This window comes from Parasteatoda tepidariorum, chromosome 9 (genome assembly GCF_982258835.1).
Source record: "Parasteatoda tepidariorum strain Cologne lab strain chromosome 9, Ptep-v5.0, whole genome shotgun sequence".
Taxonomy (NCBI): Eukaryota; Metazoa; Arthropoda; class Arachnida; order Araneae; family Theridiidae; genus Parasteatoda; species Parasteatoda tepidariorum.
Window position 1 is genome coordinate 100,267,622 of NC_141763.1, and position 26,374 is coordinate 100,293,995.

The 26,374-nt window shown below is 29.9% G+C and overlaps 1 protein-coding gene across 1 annotated transcript in view; it reads left to right on the forward strand.

Moving 5' to 3' along the window:
* LOC107454271 (integrin alpha-PS1) overlaps positions 1–26,374 on the forward strand; it is a 179,587-nt gene that overhangs the window by 123,144 nt on the left and 30,069 nt on the right. Inside the window, exons 2-3 of the mRNA XM_016071396.4 lie at positions 22,541–22,671; positions 24,592–24,671. Coding sequence (XP_015926882.3) covers positions 22,541–22,671; positions 24,592–24,671 — 211 coding nt within the window. The remainder of the gene's footprint in view (positions 1–22,540; positions 22,672–24,591; positions 24,672–26,374) is intronic.

Here is a 26,374-nt window from a genome sequence, read left to right on the forward strand (position 1 = left end):
ACGAAAGCAATGTTGACTTCACTTTAATTCGTAATGAATTGAAGACAGAAGAAATGCATTTTACCTTAATACACACATCTGTAACAGTATCCGAAATCGGAAGTCATCAGTTGCAAGTTTGTTGATAATAGAAATTAAAAATTATTGAGGAATTTTTCTTCAAATGTTTGGCGTGTTCTGTTCCTGAAAGATTTACTAATATTCTGGAGATTTTTTTCAAGTTCTTCGGCCTTTTCCTTAGGGAAATTTTGTTTCTTATTTGCTGCTAAAAAATGGCGTCTGATTCAGTCAATGACTTCGATGGAACTAAATGAAAACGTGATAAATTTATGTCCGATATTTACAGGCTCCCGCTAGACGGCGTACTCGAGCGTTGCGATCGCGAATAAGTGAGGAAAATTAGAAAAATTTTTGAGCAAACGATTCGCGTTTTCTAATTTTATATTTGAAACTTTAGTTGTAGAATAACTCGCCACTTTTTCCTTTCCTAATTATTCTTCATGAATAATTGTTTGATTGACCAATATTTAAGAGCTAGTTTTAAAATATTTCTAATAGGAAATTCGTAAGCATTTATTTCATGCCATAAAATAACATTCTTAAATTTGTTTTTCATCGTGTGAGGGCCAGAAGAATTAATGAAGAAACTTTGGTATTTCCATGTAGATTAAAACTGTGATTAAACCAATGTATCTTACATAAATTTTGAAAGGTAATTAAGGATTTGTGATATGAACTTCTGATATCAGATTGAAAAATGATGCATTTTATTACGATGACCTTGTGATCCACTTCTTAAGATAGTGGATTTATGTACTCAAACAAAAATAATTTTTTAAAGGTTAACAAACATCCAAGTGCTTTTAATAAATTAAGTTCATTAAAGTTTTAGTTATCATCCTTTTGATTCTCAGTTATCCTTGAAATTGTATGTAATAAAAATTGTCGTAATTTATTTTATTTGGTGTTTACTGAAGTGTTTTTCAGGATTTATTTTAATTCTGCGTATTAGTATATATGCCTCAATTATTTGCTATTGCTAATATGAATATGTAAATAATAGATTGTTTTAATGGGTATCAAGCATTTCTTTCTGATTTAAAAGTTTTGATTAAAAAACTTTTTACTTCACAATGTGTCTTATCAACACGAAAGCACAAAACACAACTTATTCAGATAAAATATCTGGCAAATAAAATTATAAAATAAAAATATTTCATCTTAATTTAATGCATATTAAGGTATTGAAAATTAATTTAGAGTAATAAGAGTGCAATATTTTAGAACTAATAATTGAACGACTTATTGTAGAATTATGAAATAATAAAAATGTGAAAAATGACCAAAAATTAAAAAAAAGAAGGAAAAGAAATTTTACGTACGTAAAAGAAAAACTGTGTACTGTGTTTCAAAAGAGATTGGTTCATATCGCCGACAATCATTTCATCCAGAGTTCATATCGCCGACACAATGACTTCACCGATATGTCACATCGTGATCGTGTCGGGTATGGGAGCTGCCAAATAATAAAATAACATAAATAATAATGAAACAAAACAACATAATAACAAAATAGTGTAAATATATATATATAAAAAAAAATCAAGTTTTTTCCAGAAAAAAATTTAACAAATAATTAAAGAAACTTGGAAAGAAAAATCAAAACTGAATTGATCATGTCAGCGAAGTGAACGTGTCGGTGATGTGAGCTGTCGGTGAAGCAATTATCGGTGATATGAACATGGCCCGATTCAAAATTCTGGGAAACTGATACATATGCTCCCAAACTGTTCAGTTTTTTCTTCTTCATTTTTATTTCTTATTTATTCATTTGTGAAATAATTAATAATAGTAAAATAAAATTTTTTATAGTTGAATATTTTTCTTAATTGGTCATACTTAGAAGAGGTTTCACAAGCATAATTTAATGAATATAAATAAAATATAAATAATAATAACAATAATAACTAATACAATACAAGCATGTAATAAAAAATATAAAAAAATAATAATAATAAAAATAATAATTATGATGTAATATGTGAAGACAAGTACTTATTAGAATGTTAAATTGTACATTGACATTATTCAAAAAAGACGCTTTCCAAAGTTATTTAATACTGTTAGCTTTTTTATTTATTTAATTCATTATAAAATGAACTTTAGGAATGGAATATTTAGAACAATTTTTGATTTCAAATTCTTTCTAAATTATTTAGGAATTATACTCAAGATAAACATTTAATTCGAATTTATCTCAAGTATGATTATTATTTTTTTTAAATTTAATTACAGAGAATAAATTTCTTATTTATTTAGTTTATTAATTGGCTTAACCCTTTAATGGGCCATTTATTTCTAGTAAAGGTAAATTGAAGTATTTTTGGAATTGAAATTAATATAAGAATCGTAATTGAAGAAGAAAAAGAAACTAATTTAGCTTATAAAAAATTAATCCAAGTTTTAATGCCATTTTTTTTTTGGTGGTAAGTATATTTATCACTACCTATTAGGGACTTATTCACTTTTATTTTTCGTGTTTTATAAAATTAATTTTATAACTGCTGCAAACTTCAAAAGGAATGATGTATTTTATAACTTTTATACGTTTTCTTAAACTTACAAATGGTTACCAAATTTATGGAAACCTAAATTAAAAGTGGTAAAAAAGTTTACTATAGACTTTAAAAAGTGGTGGTAAGTATACTTACCACGGCCTTCGAAAGGGTTAAACAAAATGCATTTCAGCAAAACTTTGATCCACTTTGTTTCGTTACAGTTTTATAAAATTTTTAATGCATTATATAAAAAAAATTTCAGTGTTATAAAAATTTTTTAATATAGTTTTTAGGTGAGTAGAAACCTATTACCACTGCCTGTACTGGGTACCTACAACCACAGCAACATTATTACCTATTTACAACCTATTAGCATTATTAGTATTACAGTGAATGATCACTACTTATATCAAAATTAGTTTGATAACTCATTTTACGCCCCCCCCCCCATAATGTTCCGATGTCTTCTTTAACTGTATCGTAAATTGATTTATTGTTTTACAAATATTATTTCATTTAATTATTTTACTTTAAAAAAAGTTAGAGAGAGAGATAATAGAATGTATGTTAACTCCTTTTTGTAAGTTGAATCTTATACGCAGTTTTTTATTTTAACCCCTTATGATTACGATTCGGCCAGCTACCATAAGTACCAGCAATAAGTACCAATTTGTTAGTTTTAAAATTAACTCGGATCTAAATAAAGTACAAATTAGTGTTTTGTATACATTCCCTTCTATAAAAGGCGATATCACTCACTGAAATGAATACCCCGCAACAATTTTCTTTGGACATTCCGGAATTCCGAGTAAGTTCATTTTTCCATTACTACTCCCTTTCTCAATAGTCATACGAGAATCACCCCCTTTTTTTAAAATTTATTTCGTAACTTCTCAGTTACAGTGTAATGATTTCGGTTTTCATGTTGTTTACGTTTTCGACGTCATTTCAATTCGGATTCCTCGCTTAAAAAGATCTCCGTATCAAATTCATTTCTCTGAACATTTTATTTTATGAGTAGTTGAGATTTCGAATCATCCTTTCATTACACATTTATCTCACTCTCTCTCTCCTATGTAAAATTTTATAATAATAAAGCAAGATTAGTGTTTTGTCCTGAGGGTACCTCCAGGGGTTTCGGGGTTTCTCCAGGTCATTGGAAGAAATTTGATGAAATTGAAAAGCACTGTTGTTGTTGTTTCTAATGCGACTTGCCGAATACCAGAAAACCTTTCTGGTGAAACCAAGCAAATTTAAGGTAGAAGGTGCGTTTCTTGTTTTTTTTTTTGTGGCGCCTTTTATAGCCAAAAAATTACATTTTCAGCCAGACACACACGTCACTGCCCGTTTTAATGGGCGAATCCATTTATACATCGATCCAGAGATCGTAATTTTGACCTGCACCGGAAAACGATCTATCTCCAACTCAGTGCCCTCAGAGATTGGTTTATTATTAGAACTTGGAGGAAGTTGTGACCCCCATAGACTTAACGTGCACCAGTCACTATTTACTACACGGAGAGTCTCCGACCGGAGGGGATCGATCTCACGATCGCTTGGACATGGCCCCGATGCCTTACCTACCAGGTTATCTTTTCCCTGCAAAAAACTAAAAGTAACCAAATAATTGTTTAGCAATTAGTATGATAACAATGGCTTGAAGTTAAACAAATTAAATTTAATAGAGGTATAGAAAGTTAAAAGCTTTCACATCTTCTCTTCTAATTAATTTTCATCAATTCTTAAATTCTGTTATTTTCATATTCTTGATTTTAGTTTTATACAGTTTTAAAGACTGTACGTATTATTGTGTATTCTATATGTATTATACATATATTGAGTATTCATACTTAACAGTATTTGATTTTAAAAAATTTGTATTCCATTTCACTGTCAGTAAAATCTATATGTGATTTTTAGTAAGTGTATATGTTTAGAATATGATTTGTTAATTTAGTAATATCAGTAAAATTTGATTATGATAATTGAGGAGTTCTATATAATTATTAATAAGAATTCACTATACTCATTTATGTAAAATATTGAAGGACAACATTATCTTCTACTTTTTTTAAAAAATTTCTTTCCAATTGTTTCTTTTTATATGTTTAAAAATGATTAGATAATAGCTTGGAAATGAATACTATAAATTAAACTAGATTGCTATCGCAAACTGCTTAAAAAAATTGTTTTAATATGCGATATTTCTTATTGAAAAAAATTTTTCTTCCATTTCTTCTTCGTGTGTTATTAGAAACCTAACGCGAATTTTCAAAAATCACGTTTCATTTGTAAGATGTTTGGATTACAGAAAAAAATCCTCGATTGATTTTGATTTGGAAATTAGTAGAGAATAAATGCATTTTTTATTGTTGGAACCGAAGAAAATAGACCATTTTCTTAATTTTAAATTTTTTATGTAAGTGTCAAAAAAAAAAGTAGTGCTTTGTCATCTTTTTTTCAATTATTAGTTATTTAGTAAAAAAATAAAAATATTTTTTTCTTCCGGTTATTATGGTTCTAACCATTGCTACAATCATACATAATTCATTTTTGGTCTCATCCGTTTCAGATTATACGGCCCGTCCGTCACTGCCACTATCATTTTCATATGTTAATTTATAATTATTTCTGACTGAAAGGTGACGAAATCATCATGTAACTTATACTTTCATTTCACTGAAGAAAAAAAAAATATATTAAAAATGAGGCTTAAATCGGATCTCAAAAATTCTTTAAATAAATAAAATTACAGATATCACCACCAATCACTGCTATTCCAGTTAAACATCTATTTGATAAAAAAATATTTTTATCGTCTGCATTTTAAAATTGTTACAAGACAAAAGCAGACGATGCATTCGGAAAGAAAAAGGGTTTTTATAAAGAAAGCATCTTTTGCAAGAGGAGCACAATTGATAAAAGAAGTTTCATATCACTCTTCGAAGAACATCGAGAGACGTTGACAGATGAAATGGGTGAGGCGACCCCACTTAACATCCATTCCATTTTTTGCGTATCGGCAGAGGGCGGTATCGTCATTTTTATGAGCTCTAATAAAATAAAAAAAAGAAGGGATAATGTGTAAAGCGTGAAAATTGTTCTCACGGAAAAAGAATTCCCGATCGGTTGTTATTGTGAATGAATGAAGTGCGTGAACGAACGGAAGCCCCAGTTGAAAGATCTGCTGATGAGATAACTAGGGGTGTGGTGAAATCACAGGAATTCCTACGCCTAGATGAAACAGAAAATAATAAAATCGAATAAAAATAGATTTTTCTAAGTAAATAAAGTTGTGTTTAGCTGTCAAGTTTTATTTAATAATATTTTAGTCTTTTTTATTTTATTTTATTACGAAGTCTTATTTATCTGTATAAATTTTGGGAAGCTGTAATAAATTACATTTGATGACGAGCACCACTGATTTTTAAAGTAATGTAGATGGCATATTCTGTGTAAAGATAAAGATCAATGGGCGCTGAAAAACAGTTTGGCATAAATGTATCAGAATTTCAGAGACGCAGCATCCAAAATCGAATTTCCCTTTCATAATCGCTAGTTTCTTATTTATTTAATGACATGTTTATAAATATTTCAGTACAAAGTAACTTTACTACGTCATTTGCTTCAAAAAAGTCACTGCAAGAAAAGACAATCTGAATTTATATCTTGAAACAGCTTTTTTACGCCATACTAGGATAATGAATTATATATTTAAATGAATATAATTGCAATATTATAATAAAATGTGGTGAATTGTCTTCCGAAAAATCTAAACAAGTAAGATTTTTATAATGTTTCTAAAGTGCTGTACTATTGTAAATTTGCTAATAAACACTTGTTAACACAGCAATTGGTTTTACAATAAATTGTGAAACCAATAAGAACTTTCTAACCATCACATAACCTATTATAATCCTTTTTTGTAAATTTTTAATTCAATGTTTTCTTTTCGAGAAATAAAATCATTTTTATCAATGATTTTTTTAATTGAAAAGCAGAGGTTTTAAATCATTGTTTCAATTAAAAGCTGTCTTTTTCTAATTTTTTTTAAAAATCTTAAATTAGAGGGCAATTTTCAAAAGGTGAGAATATAACAGATTTAATTTAACTCCATTTTGCGGATACAATCGTGTGAGCTGATGAAGGGATTATATCTTTCCTTTATTTTCTGGCTTTATATATATATATATATATATATATATATATATATATATATATATATATATATTTTATAAGTCATAACTTTATATCTTGTTAAAATTGCAAATTAGATTCTTTTTATTTTAATTGTACTTCTACCATAGGGAAGATTTTGCAAATGGATAATTTTTAAAATTTTTGGCTTGTAATTAAACATTTTTGGCGAGGGGGGATGTAACATAAAAAGCTTCAATTAATCTTTTTATGTTAGTTCTTTTCTGAATATCCTTTTATTTTATTATTCTAATCGAAATGCTCTCTCACACTTTTAAAAGCCACATCCTGTCCTTAAATCTATTTTTGGCACTAGTATGCATTTAATTAAAAGCAGGACATTTTTCCTTTTAATCATCGTGGGAATCACTCGACCTATCTCATAAACCAATAGTAATTTCTGATATTTCTCTCTTTTCCCTAAAAAGAGACATTTACGGATTTTACTTTGTAAGATTTTCCCTATCATATAACCGAGGAGTGCAACTTTTCGTGTGCACTTTCATGACTGCTCTGTCTTATAATTAATAAATAAATTTTGTACTCTCCTTCCCTGCCTAAGACCTGTTTTAATCCTTCCACTCGGCAACGACGTTATATATATGTATGTATATGAAAACTATCACCTTCTTTTATTCTTTCATCTTTATGGTTAAATAAAAAACAGGGATTTTGTATTTCAATCTGTAGAAGAAAATTAAAGAAAAATAAAATAATTTAAACAAAAAAAAAAAAAAAAAACAATCTGGTATCTTAAGAGTCCTGAAAAAGCGATAAATGCCCTTCTTGCCCCACTCTTACAATAGCTCTGATTTAACTATTAAATATGTTCCTCCGTATGCACACCCTTTCCTCGGTTTATCAGTGAAAATGCGTCTTTAGAACTTTTAATTTAAATCGTCATTTGTATCAAGAAAGAAAATGGATTAAAACCAAATACGCATCAAAATTGGATTCCTATGGATGAAACCGTTGAGGAAACCATAGAGTATAGGAAATCTTACGAACATCTCGTTACAGGGAACGATAATTTACGCCCCAACACACACTCCCAGTGATCGCTGTAAAGAAATATATATATGTATTCCGCTCAACACACTTAACTGCCATGCACGAATGCCCTTAAAATGTTGTTCGAAACCACCCCCACTTCACATGTGAAATTTTTTTTGATGGTTGAGGCTCAAGCGACGTGTGCCATAACAATAACGGGAGAGTGTAAAATGAATCATTTCCTGCAAATTATAATCATTATCCTCATCAAGAATGAGCCCACCAATTGGGTCATCCTAACATCTTCAGTTGATACTTCTTTTTTTTTCCCACCGGAAGGCCTATCAGCTCGAATTAACCCTCCGAAGGATCAAGGTCTGTGTGTCGGAAAAAGATATCTTAAGCTCGTAAAATTGAATAGATAAAATAAGTTTTATTTAAAACGATGACCCTTTTTATATGGATTAAAATTAGGAATTTTAATTTCATTTTTAGCTTTAAATTTTTTTTTTTTTTTTTACTTTTGAATTTAACTTTGATTGAATTTAAACCCTTAGTGCTATGCCGATTCATTAATATCAAAACTACTATCAACACACACACATCTCATTACAACAACATAGTTGAGTGAATATTCAACGAACAAGGAAATTATTAGGAATGACTACATCATACTTTATACGCCTTGTTTTATTAAATTTTCATCTTAGCTACGCAAATCTGGTTTTTAAAGCTAGAAATTAAAGGATACCTCAGTTATAATGTATTTAATATAATAATTCTATAAGCTGAAAATTGTTCAACTATGGTAAATTAAACTTGTGATCAGTTAAAATTTAAATGATTGTCGTACCATTCATTTGAGTAAGACTTTCGTTCACATGATTATAAATGTTTGTCTTCATATTTTTCATAAGATTAAAAAAAACTTTTTTTTTTCAAAAAAAAAAAAAAAGAAGAAAAAAAGAACGGAGGTTAAGGACTTAACAACTTTTAACTAACCGAGACGAACACATTTTTCCGACATCGACAAAATTTTTTTGTTCAAGATTCCGACTCCACATTCTTGGATTTAACACCTAGTAAATACGTATTCCACAAACCAAAACTACCCATTTTTGTCTCCGTCATTGTTCCTGCCCCTGTTTAGTTATTTTGAATATTTTATGAATAATACCTCCTACTTGAGCGCAGTATAACCTCGTCTGATTTTTGTTTTTATCAATCCATTCATCGTTACATCCTTTTCTGAGGTATGAACTAAAAGTGTTCCTAAAGAAAATACACCGTTTTTGTGCACCCGCTATTATACCTTTCTAAACCATAACCAGACGTACTTCGTTCGTAACGTTTTCCAGTAAAGATTAGATTATGTGATTGGACTCACTGCGTTTTCTAACACGTGTCGGTATCTGTTCGCACCAACTACCTTCGGGAAGGAGCCAAAGGGGTTTTCAGCTTACTAATTTGAAGAAGAAAAAAAAATGTAGCGGCTTTCCCGGGGCCAAGAGCTCTATGCCTTTCAATTTAATCCCCTTCTAAATGCTTTAAAAAAAAAAAAAAAAAAAAAGCATTTACCGATAGGGTAATCTTCCCGTAACGCTGCACAGGTAAGACACTAAACTTTTGCATTATCTCCTAAAATTCTTTAACAATTTACAGAACATAAGACCAGTGGTCGGAAGTACTTTACTAGAGTCGCTACTTTTTTTCGTAACTTGTAGTGTAGTGTGCCACTTTTTCTAAAAAAAAGAAAAAGTAGTGTAGCGAGTTTTGCGAAACAAAACGACAGTCATTTGTAGCGATTAATGACAACTACTTTTAATGTTAGTTTAGAAAAGAAACACGGTTTTAACGCAACTACTTTTTCGAATTTGATGGATACAAATCTTCTCTCAATGGATGCAATGAAAATGACTCTGTGGCTGCAACCGAGTTTTAACAGAAATGACGTATTTTAAATCGCGTATTACTAATAAACTAGCCATTACGTAAAAAAGATCATTACTCACTTAGGTCACACTTTCAAACGTGAATGCACACTCGTGAAACATGGATGTTATTTCAAAGGAAGGGAATGTATTTTCGATTTAACTTCATTTCTCAGAAAATAAAAAAAGCATTAAACAATTAAAAAATTGCAATGATTTGATCATGTCGCATTTCTTAAATTAAATATTCGTTGTCGATAATGGCATAAAAAGTTGAAAGTTAAATGAACTAATTCGAAAAAAATGTTTCAGAATGACAAACTAGCTCATATAAACTTGAATAAATAAATATTTCATAGTTATTCTCTTATATTTAATGTAAGCCAATTTGTGGCTGGGTGGCGCAGTTGGTTTGTCGTCGGCCTTCTGAGCCCAAGTCTGCGGGTTCGATCCCGGCCCAGACACCGGATTTTCGGGATGCAGAAAATCCTCAGCGGCCATGCCGTATGATTATGCGGCATGTAAAAGATCCCTGGAGTGCCGTATAGGCTCTTGGCATTTCCGGCAATATTAAATTCCTAGTGCACTTTAGCATCCAAATAGAGTCTGGGTGCTGCCATCTAGTGTGGCAGAAACTAGACGTCCAAATTAACATGACCATCGGTATCTCACCCATTGTGGTGGTCCTGAAGGAGTGGATACCAACTCTGGAGAACGCACTAGATCTGCTCGTCGGCAAGACCGATTGTGCAGCTCATTGGAAATAAAATAAAAAAAATGTAAGCCAATTTCTTATTCAAAACTATTTTGATCATGGGTGTAACTTAAGTAGTGAAATAGTTACTACAATTCCAAAGTAGTTTGTAGTCACTACAAACTACTATAAAAGTAGTTGTAGTAAACTACAGAAATAATGATTTTCTGACCACTGCGTATGACTGCATGATGACCATTGACCAAAACAATTCATTATATTGGCTTATAATTTAATGCTGAGAAAGATGGATGCCCCCTTAAAGAAGAACTGTTCTGATCACATGCTACAAAGTTTAACCTGTCATTTAACTGTCCTCATTCAAGAAACCAATGAAATGAATGATTCTGTTTATTTATTTATTTTAATGAACGCATTATCTTGAATCATGTTTCTTAATGAATTCATGAAATACGTCATCGTAACTTTGAGAAAGTGAACCCAAACCGGAAATTCTAGAAAAAATTTATAAGTGACCGATGGACCACCCGTAGCGAGAGAGTTTAAACTGGCATGGAATGAAATAAGCCGAGTGCTAAAAAGCACAACTCGCTTTCTGTCACCCCAACTACAGAATTTTGCAATAGTTTAACGCTTAAACCGCTTCCACCCGTGTTTAAAATTCTGTCCAAGCCCCTGACCCCGGCTATAGGCCAAGAACATTTTGCCGTATCAAATTCTTCGGCATATTTTATCATGAATGAATAGTTATGTTCGACAAAGAATTGGTTTAATTATCCAATATTTTATTTATAAGTTGTTTGTCTTGTTTGACCTTTAGTGCGATTTTTTCTTTTTACTCTCGGCTATTATGTTATTTTTTTTAAATTATAGCTTTTGAAGCTCGTAAAAAAAAAACTATAATTTGTAAGGATGATGCTTTGATTTAGAATACAGAATTGAATATTTAATATTTTAATTTGTTTTAAATTGATTCAAGGTTGTGTTGATTTTAAGGAAATTAATTTTCTTTATTTAGTTATTAATTTATTCATTGCAGTATCATTGTTTAATTTTGTTCAATTTAATCGAAGGTTTTTGTGAATTATCTTTAATTGGTTGACTCATTATATTTTTATAAATTAAACCCTTTTTTCTTTGTTTTTTTCATTTTGTTTTATTAATTTTTGATTATCTGTTTGAAAATGGCGTAGTTCTATTTTCTCTGTACATCATTTTCAAATTAAAAAAAAGTCTTAAAATTCTTTATTTTTAAACTGAAAAGAAAAACACTGAAACATTTCAGAAATGAAAAACATTTCAGATCGAATTTGATATGTAAAATAAAGTAAAATGGTACTGTAATGCAATTAAATAAATAAATAAATTCTTGCAAGTTGCAGTGTTATTATTTCCTACTAACTATTCTAGTTTTGTATCGTGCGCAATAATCATAAATAAATATTCGGTGGTGGCATCCCTACGACTTTTACCAATATACGACTTTTTTAAAATTCGAATTCTCAGAAAATATTCAATCGATTTCGCACAAATTTTGTATTTTGCCATAAAAAAATTAATTATTTAAAATGTAAAAAATTGTATACCTTACAATTCAAAAATTCTTTGGCTAGTATTAAATGAAATGATAAAAAATATAAATATTTACTAAAATGTTTCTTTTTTTCATGGAATTATCTTAAGAAAAACAAACTTTATTATAGTCTGCAAAATTTTCTGAATTCGCTACGAATTTCTGGAGATATGGCGAAATACGCTAAAAATGAAATTAGCATTAAGGGGTCCGAACCTCCGAACTATGGACCGCTCTTCGACCAAACTATTGTTTCCATATTTCCCAAATTCCGGCTATTCACTATATTTTGGGGGTTCGAAATGAGGTATTCAGAGAAAGTACATTTTTGGGAAATCTCTTACATAAAGTACATTTTAGTAAAAAATTTTGAATATGGATTATAATATTAAAAGATTCTTAGATGATTTTTGTATATATATTTTTATAAGAATTAAAATGGAACACTTCCTATTACATCAAATAGTGACGCATAACTTTAAAGCAGACGATCAACGAAGCATCCAAACAATAACTAATTCTTACATTTAATGATTCTTCCGTCGTAAAAAAATATTTATGTTATCTGATAAAAAAATATTTTCCAATGAATCCTTGAAAGATTTCTAACGATAAAATAAGCATTTGAATAACAAAACAAAAATATTTTTTTCTAAAGAATTGGTTTCGGAAATTATTTGTATTTTATTGATTTGTTTCGTTCGAATGCAGTTCTTGTTTATGTTGCTCATTTTTGATTTGCAAAGGCTTGGTAATTATCGCAAATTTTTGAGTTGTTATTTCATGAAATGATGAAATTGTAATTTTTCACCAAAGTGGGACTAATTGGTAATTTTCCTCAAAAACATTACTTGATGAAAATAAAATTTAAATAGAATTCTACAATTTTACGTGATTTTGTTTTAGCCAAAGATGAGATAGGAGCTTGTAAATTCTACCTAAAATGCTCCAATTCTTTCTAATTGCTTCAAAATTGATCCAGTAAAATTCCCTAAACTTGTTCTAATCCACCCTCTAGATGTTACCCAAAAGGACAGGCATTTACAAAAGAATTTTCAGAATTTTTTTCCGATAATCAATCAAATCAAAAACTTTTGACAATCTGTCCCAAAGCACAATTTTTTTTTTTTTTTAATGCGAAGTCACTTCAATTGTTGGAACGCATTACATGTTAAAACAAATATCTGCTATTTTTCTAAACATTCTGGCAAATTTTTCCCTTAACCGGTTCTTTTCAGAACATTTTGTCAAACCGGATCCAAAGCTGACATTTTATTTCAAGATGCAACATCACCCAAAAAATACCTTCGAAAGAAAGAAAAGGAGCATTCGAATACAAAAAGTTAGAATAAAAGATGAATCTTAGTCACTATTGTTCCAAAAGTATTACATTTGTGCTCCGAACTTTTCCCAAATAAATGCAATTTAATTCCACCTCCGATTTCATTAAAAAAAAAAAAAAAATAAGCGATTAAATAAGTAAGAAAATCCGTGCTCCAAGCTCTAAAATGTTCTACAGCAGGGACTTTCAACCAGTGGTTCAAACGACGCTTGAAAATAGTCTGCAAGAATGTTTCTTTTTTTTTTATTTGGTTGTTCCTATGATATTGGTTTTGACTTCTTTGCAGAAGAACAATGATTACCTTCGAGCAAAATGTAAGATCAAGAGATTCATTAAGATTAAAATTATTGCTCAATCAAAAATTCTGTACTTTCAATAAGCCTGGTAAATGGCAAAAAATATGCTCTGTAAATAATTACGTGTATATGTTACCTTGAATAACTGAAATCTCGAGAATATCGACTTTCACCGGTGAATGTCAACAATCACATGGTCGCTTTAGTGAATGTCCGAAATATTTGTTATATCCGATATGATATTAATTTATTCGTTGATATTATTATATTTATTCGATATTTTAGTATTTTCTGAGGATAGATTAAGAAAAACATCAGTGCTGGAATACCAGTTAAATGCACACTGAGCAGTGGCACTTGACCTTAAAAAAACGTCAATGTAAGGTATACCAGGCAAATGTATACCGAGTAGTGGCACATGACCTTAAAAAAACACTGATGTAGGGCATACCGGGTAGTGGTAATCAACTAGATCTAGTATATATTTACCAAAGCGACTAAGTGATTGTCAACATTCACCGTTGGGAAAGTCAACCACCTTGAATTTCGGTCATTCACAGTGATATAATAACATTGCAACCACGTAACAGGAAAAGTAACTTTATACATAGCGTAATGGGTTGTTTTATATAAGTACGTAAACAGTATTATACTTTATTTATTTATTTGTTTTGTCACCTAGAACTCTGCTAACTTCCTTGTCAAAATTCTTTTATGCTGTTTATTTTTATTCATATATTTATTTTTATTTAAAAAATCAAATACTCCCGAATATATGTTAATATACATGAAACACTGATCGCAAAATTATGTTACGAATTTTGAAAAGTTATAAGAAATGAGGGATATAAGAAATTCAAAGTCGCTGTTAGAAAAACATTTTTGCTAGTTTAATTCCTATCAAAATATTGTCTATTTAAAAATGAATGCAATGTAAATAATAGCAATGCAAAGTAATCTTTTGTATTCCTTAAACAGTTCTGAATGTGTTTTCTATTAAAAAAAAAAATTTCATGTACAACGAGTGAAGAAAAAAAATTCTTTCTCACATTCTTGTACTTTCACACATTTATAGGGCAATTGCAAAATATATTTTTAAATCTCGTTCCTTAAATGTATAAAATGATACAAACAGAAACACATTCAAATCAGAGAAAAATACCGCCTGAATGTCTGTTGCAGAATGCGGTTTCCATAGTAACAAAATCTCATTTCCCTGGAATGGAGAAATAGCCCCCATGCGATGATCTATCCCCGAATTTAAAGTTGGTTTCTAAATCCGAAGTTGGATCTCTGAGCTTTTTATCCTATTCCACCCCCGCCGGATGGTTTTATTTTAGTCTCATCTTTTATCGCGCTCTGCTGAAGATAACATTTGATGAACAGCGGGATTAGTTGTCTTTTGATGCATCGATGGGGGGAGGGAGTCTGCAAGCAATGAGAACAACGTTTGCAGCTGTTTGGAATGTTTTTGCATTATATTTTGTACGAGCGCTAAGACAAAAAAAAAAAAAATTATAATTAAAGATAGTTGAAATTTGTATAATTGTTACTGTGAATGACAGAAATGAGTGGTTGTTGACTTTCACCGGTGAATGTTGACATGTCCGAAATATATACTAGGTCTAGGGAAGTTCCATTGCCCGGTATGCCCTACATTAATGTTTTTTATAAGGTCAAGTAACATTGCGCAGTATGCATTTAACCGAACACTGATGTTTTTCCTAATCTATCCTCAGCAGATATTAAAATATCGAATAAATTAATATTAAATCAGATGTAGCAAATATTTTGGACATTCACCAAAGCAATAACGTGATATTTGACAATCACCAGTGAAAGTAGACATTTTCTTGATTTCGGTTATGCACGGTAATGTAATTATTTATACTAGTGGGCTGCGGCGCCTGCTCGCTGACGCTCGCCAACCCCCGAAAATTGCTACGCAATCTTATATGGTTTGCTTCGCAAACCAAGGTTGCTTCGCTCGCTACTAACTTAGGTACATTGCAAATGCACAAAAATTCTACGAATTCAAAACAATCATTCAAATCCATATAAAAACTTTAAAAAAAAATAAAATTACATCTTTTTAGTAAATACTAAGTCATTAAAATAAATTTGAATTCAAATAAATGACATGTAATTCGTTAAACCTATTAGAAATGTGCTATAGTATAATTCGTGATATAAATCAAAAATCGTCAAATAAATTCGTAATATATAAATTCGTTAAAAAAAGCGCTTTTGACAAAATACTAAAATAGAGATCTATCGACAACGACTACTCACTTCTGCCTAGCTTAATAGTATGAGATTGCCGCAGCTGATGCTCTCTGGTTATTTCAGTTTCCGTTTTTAAAAGCGCTATATCATATGTTGAGCCACCTCAGTTAGATTTGGCATGTGACATTTTTAGCGGCAATCATGGGTCGATTCGCCGTGTAAGAGAAATAGTAACGTAAACAAAACAAAACAAACGTTGCCACCGGCGGAAAAGAAATGCAGCCAAAATTTGGGAGCTACGTAAGAGAATTATATATATTAGATTGTGTGACTGATATAAATGATACAACGAGTGCTAAATATTAAATCTATCATTCCATTAAAGTTTAATAATCAGTGAGTGCTGCTAAAATGCTGCTTAACTTGGGTGATCCTTTAAAGCAACGGTTCCCGAATGGAGTTCCTCGGCATCCTAGGGTTCCGTTAAAGAGGTTCCGCAAGTTAATACTTTTTATAACAAATGATGATTTTCGAATCCTCCGATAATATTTAGATTCATAATATATTTAATCTTCCGGTTGCCTTTATGAAATTATTTCAAATAAAATGCCAATGGAATAGAAATAAAATTTTTTAAAAGAAAAAAAAAATATTTCGAGTAAAAATGCAACGAAGGAATTGTGAATAGAACAAGAAAGTATCTTTAAAATGTTAAATTAGTATTTCCTATTGCGCTTTTTAAATCAAAATAAAATACCTAAATTCTATGATAAGAAATATGTTTCCCTAATAACCATTTTTTACATTCATTGTTGTTCTTTTAAATTTTTATTTCGTCGTATGGCATAATTCGGCTTATTTCATTCTTTTTCGCCTTATGCGCCAAGAACAAATTCATAACTAAACTAGATATAGCACAAGGACTGCAAATTTAACTGTCTGACATTAAACTTAGTTTAAGATTATTAATTATAAAACCATGAAAAATCTTCATTCCTCTAATTAAATATTTCTAAGTCTTTTGTAAGCTATAACGTTTACAATTACCTTAGTTAACTTTTTTTTTTTTAAATTGGGGTCAACTAAGAACATTTTTAATGAACTAAAAAATTTGTTATTGTTTTTGTTTATTTTAAATAATATTTATAAAATCAATAATATTTTTCTCTTTCCTTTTTTTTTTAAATCATAAAAGTATGCACTTATGTAAGATTCTTAAAAAAAAAAAAAATCTAGTTGCTTTTACAGGGTTTAAGTTAATTATTCCAGAGAAAAAGAGCCGTTGGTGCCAGGAGCCACTTACGGCAGACGATTTGTTTTACAGTGTGCTTGAAACTCTTTTCGCACAAATGACCTTTTTAATCGTTTGGCGCCCAAGGACTCATGATAGATTCTCAGTTTAACATTGTCTTATTTATAGTGTTTGTTGTCCCTTTTCTTTCCAAAAGCTATCTTCCGTTTACTCCAATTTAATCTCCATTTATCTAAATTGTTTCTATTTTTTTATACAGTTTTAAAGAACAGTCAAGGAAAATTGAATTAAATTATTTTGTTGCCTCAAGCGACGTTTAATAATTGAAACTTCAAAGCATTTCTCAACAATTAAGGAAACGTTTATATTTCTTTTGCTCAACGCTTGCACTTATGATGTTAGTACCTAAAATTAAGAGCACATTATCAAAAGAACAAACCAATTGCTGTCCTTTTTTTTTTCACAATTTCCCCACTTTAAATACAAAATTGTTTTAACTTATGCAAATTAAAAATTTTTAACATTGTAAATTTAATTGTCACATTTCTTCTTGCTTTTTAGTTACTTCCAGATTTCTAAAAAGACCGTCATGTACTCGCCTTTTCCTGTTAATTATTCAAAATTTTTACAGTTAAACTGCTGTAACTCAAGTTTAAAATTTCAAATCAATAGATTGCATAAACATTTTTCCATTCTGTCTTTCAATTCTCAGGAATTCCATTCTTTAAATTGATGGATATTATTTGTCTACATTTCATTAATTTACCTTTAAGGTGATACTAATACTGTATCATACCGCAATCCAAAATCATTTCATTGTTCAAAGGTTTTTTGATATAATTTGCTCTTTTTAAATTTTCAGCTTTATTCAAATTCTGAACACTTAAATAACTTGTTAATTTATCAACATTTGGTAACATTTCTTTTTATATACATGATTTATCAGCATTTGGTGGCCGCGATATCCTGGTTCGCAGGAATTTGGGTTCACGTTCGTGAGAACCGGGAGTTCGAATCCAGCCGGCCGAAGACACCCCTTCTAGTTAATGGTGAATGGTGCACGTTAAATTTGTCGGTTAACAAAGTTCTCCTAGTTCCAACAGCCAATTATACTTTTGAGGGTACTGAATTGCAGATTGATCCTGCTCTAGTTCAGTTCAAGTCACGGTAGCTGGCATAGCCGTAGATTAATGAAGTGCCTGGGTCCCTGACCCTTAATCCTCGTTCATAAAAAATAATGGGTACATAGCACAAAAATAGTTTTGCAGATCAATGGTTAGTTCAGTTCAAATACTATCTGAGGATGAATGGATGGATGTATAAATGGGTCTGTCCTATAAACGGGTAAGACGTATGGGTGTGGCGGAAATTGAATTCGTGGCTAGAGATGGCGCCACTGGAAAACAAGAACAATTGCACCCCCAATGCCTTCATGGCCCACGACAAAAACACCGACATTTGATTTTGGTAGGATGAAGGTTTGTCCAACCTTTTCAGTAGTTCCCAATCATCTTGATTTGGCAAAAGAATAAAAATTAAAGTATTTTAAGAAATTAAAAAAATAAATTTTTTTAGCACTTTATGTTCTACATTTTTGGCGATCATAAAATGAAAGCGCCGCAACCTCCATTTCTACCAGGGTATATTATTAGCACCCGTTTAGTTTTTAATTCTACAATTCAGGCCGAATTGCATTTTTCAGAACTCTGAATGTTTTTAATGTAGGTCTCTAGGTTAGGGGGGGGGGGTAGAAAGTGAATGCAAGGTAAGGAATGACTGTCTTAAAATTGACTGTATTCCAATTGGCATTAGCTCACACAAACACGACGATAAGACGATGCCGACTTTCTCATTCTAAAAGTTAGTCAACCAGCCCTATTTGTTCATTAGCGGTGTCATGGGGGAAAGGGGGGGGAGAGACTGTGAGGGGGTTTTCAGGAAGTGCTTGATTGTAGTTAATGATGATTGTTGCCAACTGTCACTTGTACACTTTTCGCCTCGTTTCTAAGAAATATAATTTGGCAGTGCGCTTTCAAATAAAGCAGGAATTCATTACTTAATTATTCATGCCTGGGGGCATTGTTGGACTTCCAGAAAAAAAAAGAAGGGGGAAAAAAGTGCAAATATCATCATAAGTTCTAATGCTCTGGATGCCGTGTGTGTGTTTTTTTGAGTAAAATGATCGGTAATAAAAGACTTGATATAATGTTAGTATCATAAAGAAGATAATGAGTTGGTTTATACCTGCGAATGACATGATAAGTGTTTCTGTGAAGTTCGGAATCAGAAGCAATAAGTTTCTCACGGGAATATGTGCTGAGTTGAGTTGTTATAAAATTTCCCAAAATGAGGCGACACAATGTTTTGCTATCCTCATCAAGGGGTGCAATTTTTTTAATATTGGTTTTAAGAGGAAATTAATATTAATTAATAATAATTTATGAAAAAGAATGTTCTGGTGATTAATTAATTACAAAAGAGAGAAAATTGGGTACTTGCACTTCAGGAAGAAGACCTCCCGTACCCACACTTGTGATCTATGACGTCAGCTAATCTTTATCCGCTAAATGGCGCAATAAAGTGGAGCTAAGTTTCTCTACCTAAGTTAGAATGTTAATCAACGATAACTTAAATACATATCGCCCATCGAATGAGTTGAAATATAATTCTTACTCGTCTACTTCTTTTAGTTAACTTCAATTTATTATTTGTTTACCTATTTTATTGTAACCGTGATATAGTTTTGTTTTGTGTACCTGGCAACTTCGATGCATCATTAGTTTCTGTTCCACATGGCTCCGTTCCTATATTTAAGCCTCTGTGTAAATATTTAGAGAAAGAATCGTTGTGAAAGAATATAGATTGTGTCACTTAAGAGAATGGATACTTGACGGGCTTAGATTATTCGAAATAGAATGAATGGAAAGAACAGTTGCTAACATAAACAAATGCCACGTTTCAACAGCCCATCAGAATCGAGATACACATACTACACGTCACTTGCAGGTATCCATTGTGATGGCATTATTGCAATCACTGATTACCCATAGGTCGAATATTCCCCCCCCCCCCACCTTGGATAGACTTTTATAGACGTCACAGCATTTCAAGTCACGGGTTGTAAAAACTGCATCGATTGGATTCATTTTCAATTTCAATTGTAGCGTAACTACCACTACGAAAATTAAACATCAATTCGCTGGTATATAAGACATGCTAACTTGATTCAATCACGAGGTACCTTTTGATAGATGACGGTTGGCATGGTCGATAACTCCGCCCCCACACAATCAAAAACTATTCAACATTCTCTTTTCCTTCTTCAGAATCCATATTTATAATAAAATCTTTGAACCAGACAGTAATTGTGAACAAGTTAATCCTAATAAGGATAAAAAATGCTTTAAAGCAGTGTTTCCCAAACTTATGACTTTAGTGTACCCTTTCTGAATTTTTCGTAGCCATGTGATTTTTCGTAGCCATGAGAATAAAATGCTTTGTATCAATATATTGATTTCGAATTGCATTGATGGAACTAACCAGCATTTCCGTTACATTAAGAGGAAAACCTCCCTAGGCTAGCCCGATGGCATTCTCTATAAAACGTTTACCACGAAGGATGTATTACGTCAGCTGAGAGCATAAACCACTGACATTCGAGCTTGTGTCTTCCCCCGTGTGCTATATCGTTAAATATATGAGAAAGGAAATGTTAATATTATTTTTAACAATATTATCGAGAAGTCCATGAAAGAGAGTTCCTAAACTTGTATAATTTTCTTCATTTGTTATTTCGTTATTTCTATCCTTATGCTTGTTTTCACAATGTCCCACCCCATTTGTTTAATTGGTTAGATTTATATATTTTTTTATTATTATTATTCAAATGTGATTATTTATTTTTATCTCTAAAACTATTAAAGTGAGATTCTGTGAATCTTGGCCAAGCTGTGAATAAAAGCGAATATTCAATATTGAAGCAAAAGATGGCGCCATTAGTACAAAACTAATAGCCACCGCCAAAAACTTTTCTTATTTTTTTCATCCGTTCAATCAGTTGAAGTATGCTTAATTTGTAAATTAAAGAAGAACTTGCAGTGAAATGAACTGAAAAAATTGAATCAGTTTAAAGAAAACAGGTTTTTACTGAGAAGCGGTGTAATTCTGAGATATTTGTAAACAATCATGCCTTTTTTGATTCTGGTCTCTACTTATAATAATTGCTACAATAAAAAAAAAAAACCTTAAACTATTAACATTGTTGTACGGATGTTTTTCTCTATGTTACTAAAATAATAATTTTTTTTAAATTTATTATTTCAATATTGTATTTTATTTATTTAATTTTTTTTTTTGGTTTATCACCAACTAAAAAAAATTGTGTTACCTTTTTTTATTAAGATTCATTTAAAAATACTAGCTCCAATTTTACAATGTTGGTCTAAAAAGATTAATTCATACGGTAATTTTTTCCTAAATAATTATTTGTTGTTATTCTGGAATTATTTATGATAAAAAAACTTAAAATGTGTTTAATGTTAATAATAGTTAATGTAATGAAAAACTAAAATAAAGTTATTAAGAAACATGTTATTATTAGGATTTGGTTTAAAATTTTTTTAATATTTTGATTGTTTTTTTTAACCACCTGTTTTAATAAAAAGTTCACTTCTAATTTATTTAATTATTGATAATTATTTAACTTTAATTTTGAATTTCATTTTAATAAAAATTTTCTTTTGTTGTCTAGTTATACAGTTCTAGTTGTGGAGTTATATTCACATGATTTTTTTTTTCTTTCAATAATTTGGATTAAATGTTTTGAAGATAATTCTTCTATTAGATCAGATTTTTAATGACAGTTGAAATTTCTTTAGGAAAAAGTATATTTTTTTCAAGACACTAAAAAAAACGGAAAGTATATAAAGTCATTAAAAGACCAATACAATTGTTTAGCAATAATTATTAATTATTAGCTTAAATTTAAAAATATAAAATTTAAAATAGTATGGAAAAGTTTATTTTTTTTACTTATTTAGTTTACTTGTAAAGAAAAGTACACTGATTGTCTTTCAGCTTGCCTTTAATTGTTTTTCAAAAACTTCAAATTTTTTTGTTGTTTTGATAATGAGTGAGAATGACTTTGTAAAGTAAACACATAAAATAGTAAAGGAGGGTAATTTAAAGTAGGGTCAAATTAAATTTATATTTAATATTAAACATCTTGATAAAATTTTAACGGTGATAAGTGAGTGCTCTTTCAAAATTCAAAGTGTCCTTTTCTGTGAGAAAACACCCTGCCCTTTTCTTATTACTACAAAGAACTCTTTATTATCATAAGTATGAACTAATGATAGTTTTTTTTATTATCAAAAACCGATTTTAATTTACTATATACTGATAAATTACTATGAGTTGTGATTGTGACTAACTGTTTTTATTTTTTTCTTTTTATAGTTTATTAGTGGGCTCGCCCAAAGCTTATTCTAGTCAGTTCAGTACAAATCATTCCGGAGCTGTGTACAGATGTCCTGTCAGTACGTTTCCAAAAGACTGTGAACAAATCAGTATAGAAGATGAAAATGATTGTAAGTATTTTTAATTGCATTGTTTTTTTTAGATAATTTGATCTTTTATTGTACCCTGGAATTGACCTGAAAAAAATCTCTCGTCATGTGGCAAGCCAGAAAAGAAAAATTTAAAAAATGATGACTTAAATTAAATAAACTACTGGTCACTTTCCCCATTGCTTTTTTTTTAAGAATCGTTTAATAATAAGAGTACATCCATGTAGAAAGAGTGTCTGGAGAATTTTCATTTAACAAAATGTCCTATATTTCCATTCAAACTTTTGATCCTTCAGAATACATCAACTTATGGTGGAGAGTTCTTTAACAATTTACATATTTTAAAGTTGTATAGTATACATTAAGTTGTATGTATTTTGCTTCCCTAAATATTTTTACATAAAGTTCTTTAAAGTCAGTATGTATACCAAAATTTTGTCACAAATTTATTTTATTTTTATTGTTGAATTAACTTTCTATAGCTGTAGATTATTAATGAAATTTCTTTTAAAAATAAAATTTAACCTAAGCAAAAGAGAAGAAAAAAATTGCAAAATGTAGCTACTAAGTCATTGGAGAGTACCGGCCGCTGTCTACTAACTTAAATTTTAAACATTCAGGTCTACCATGGAAATAAACATTCCTCATTCAAAGCTCTTCTGTTGAATTTTAGACCAACTTAACACCTTCCTCAATACTAACTCACAGTTTTTTTATTTCCATCATGGAATTTTTTTTTCTAAATATACATATTTTGTCAGTTAAAAAATATAAATAAACAGAATTAAATTGTGTTTCACGCAAACACTTTATAGTTAGAGGTTAAATGGTTGATGCATGTTGGATATACTGTTATATCAATTTTCAACTTTATCATAGCTTTGCAATTTTAGACCCAAACCAGAAAACAAATGAACTCTTAAATTAAACATTTAGATAAACTTGCCTGAATATAATCTATCTGTGTAAAGAACTCCCCTAGCCATTTTTCGGGAGTGGTTAATTATTTAAGGTAGGGTGTTGGGTCATTATTTAAGAAAGGTTTTGACTCCGGTCGACTAGGGAAAGGGAATCAGGAGAGAAAGAAGCTCCCTTCTTTAAAATGCTTGTTTCCATAGCAGCAGATGGCCCTAGACTTTGTTGCATGGGGAGTTCTTTCTTTAGACAAACTGTAGGGTTTTTTGAGTAGGGGCTTCTTGAGTGAAACTAACCCACTTTGTTGCATGGAAAGGAAAACTTCTGAACATCAGTCCAAGGGGCTCTAAATGAAGGATATTTTCATTCTTATCGTTGGAGCTATTTTTCACTTCTGGTCAGCGTGAGAGTTCAGTAATCCTTTCATTTTTTTAATATTAATTTCACAGAAGCAAAACTTGAAGATACAGAATTAACTGTGATAGATTTTTCATTATATTTTGATACTCCACTAAAATCAGTTATTATTTTTATTGAACTTAAGTCTAACTGTGTTATATTATAAAAACAAGGATGGAAAGAAATATGCATAATTGTGTAAAAGATTGACAAATTCAAAAAGTGCAGCCAGAATGGCTTGACAGTGGAAAATGTGTTCTGCTTTGAGGGCAATGTCTGCATATCTGGTCTTGTCTGAAGAAATCTTCATGTTCTTGAAATGGCTCATATGAAGTCTTGCTATCGCGGACAAATAAGATCCGGAATGGAGGGTTTTTTTGAAATTTAGCTTGAAAAGGCAAAATCATTTAAACACTGAAATGAATTCTAAAGTTTGATGCATTTAGAAGCAAAGCTGTACATTACTTTCAATTATCAATAAATTTTTATTATCTTTCAGTCAGTTTTCATTGTTAATTCAAACTTTATTTTGAAATATTTACCTTATTTTATTGCATTTTACTTAAAACCTATGCTTATTTTGAATCCATAAACAGCGCACTCAGATAAATTTTTTTTTATCTTCAGTTGCGGAAGACGAAGTTATTCGAGACGATCAGTGGCTTGGTGTTACTGTTAAAAGTCAAGGTCCTGGAGGTTTTGTATTGGTAAGGCTCGTGAAAAGTTTCACTTTTGTAATTTCTATTGCTCTTTTTATTATGTGCTTACGCATATTTTTATATTCTTTTGCTTTATGAATCATAAATTTTATTTTTGTTTATTAATAATTTTATCTATAATAATAGTAAAAAAAAAACTCTAAAAATTATCTTTAAATTTTAATGTTCTGACTTTAAATAATATTAAATCTCTTTCTTTTTTTGGTTTGTTGTTTTTAATTTTTATCTATTTCATAAAGTGGCCATCACAGGTTTTTAAAATAGAAAAGGAGTTGAATAATACAAATTGAATAGTGCTATTATCAGCTAATACTCAAGTTTTTTGGGCTGTTCTTTTCAGTTTTTAAATGTAATATTTTTCCCTTAAAAAGTCTCTCGCTTTTCTCAATAAATACTTCTAATCATTTTTATTTAATTTTCACAAATAAACTGAGTAGGGATTTCTAATCAATTTGGCAGTATCTTTCAATGCATGTAAAATACAAAGCTGACACCCAATCAGAAATTGAAATATAAGATATGTGTTATTTCAAATTATTTATTTATTTTTCCTGCTAAAATGATACCAATACAATTCCGAAAACAGCGGTTATGTAGTATATATTTGTCGGTTTTTAGATTTTTGAAAAATATCTTTATTGTGTAATTTATGTTATAAAATTTTTTAGTATCATCCAAATCAGTTTAAACTGTAATAAAATTAAATTTAAAAAAATCTGAAAACTGACAAATGTGTAATTTTTAATGACTGTCTCAGAACCACAAATCACATATTTTTTATATTGGTTTAAAGTTTTAATGAAAATTCCATAATAATTATCAAGTGCTATTTCTCTTAATCTAATGAAACAACCTCTTTATTTTCAACCTTTTTTGTAAGATATTGTCAGTCAAGTAACACTTATATCATCGAAAATTTAGAACAAAAAAATATCAAGAAAACGAAAATTAAAAATTTAATCTGAAATCCAAGGTGGCGAGGGTTGACGCCTTTTAATGCACTTTTGAAATGGATCTTTAATCCTGCTATCTTACTAAAAGTTTTTGAATTAAAATTATTACTCTGTTTCAATTGGATAAATTGGGTTCAATAATTTGAAACTTCAGAAAATGTTTTAGAAATTAGTAAAAGCAGGTAATTAGCAATTAAATAATATAATATTATTGCTTTTTCTCTAAACATCTACTCTCTCCTTTACTGTTTATTTATTTATTTTAAATTGAAAATATATTCAGCTTAAAAGAAATTACTAAAATTAGACTAAATATTTGAGGTATTTATTTAAGATATACTTATACATAAATGCATGTAGAGTATCAAGACGCAATCTCAAAGTTGACGGGAGGTTAAAAAAATTCCGAGATAGCGAGTTTTTGAGATAACAAGTTCAGAACTAAATATATTCTAAAGAGTAAAAATATATATTCTAAAATATCACTCTAAAAAGTTGAGTCATGAAGCATAAGAATAACTACTATTAAATATGTATGTAATGATAGTTGACTATAAGTCTAAATACAACAATGATAATTTTATTTTTAAATGTAAGACAAAAATTATGCATGAAATAGAAAAGAATTAGTGGGCAATAATTTTACATTGTGATTTTTCTGAAAAAAATTCCGAGATAGCGAGTTTTTGAGATAACAAGTTCGGAACTAAATATATTCTAAAAAGTAAAAATATATAT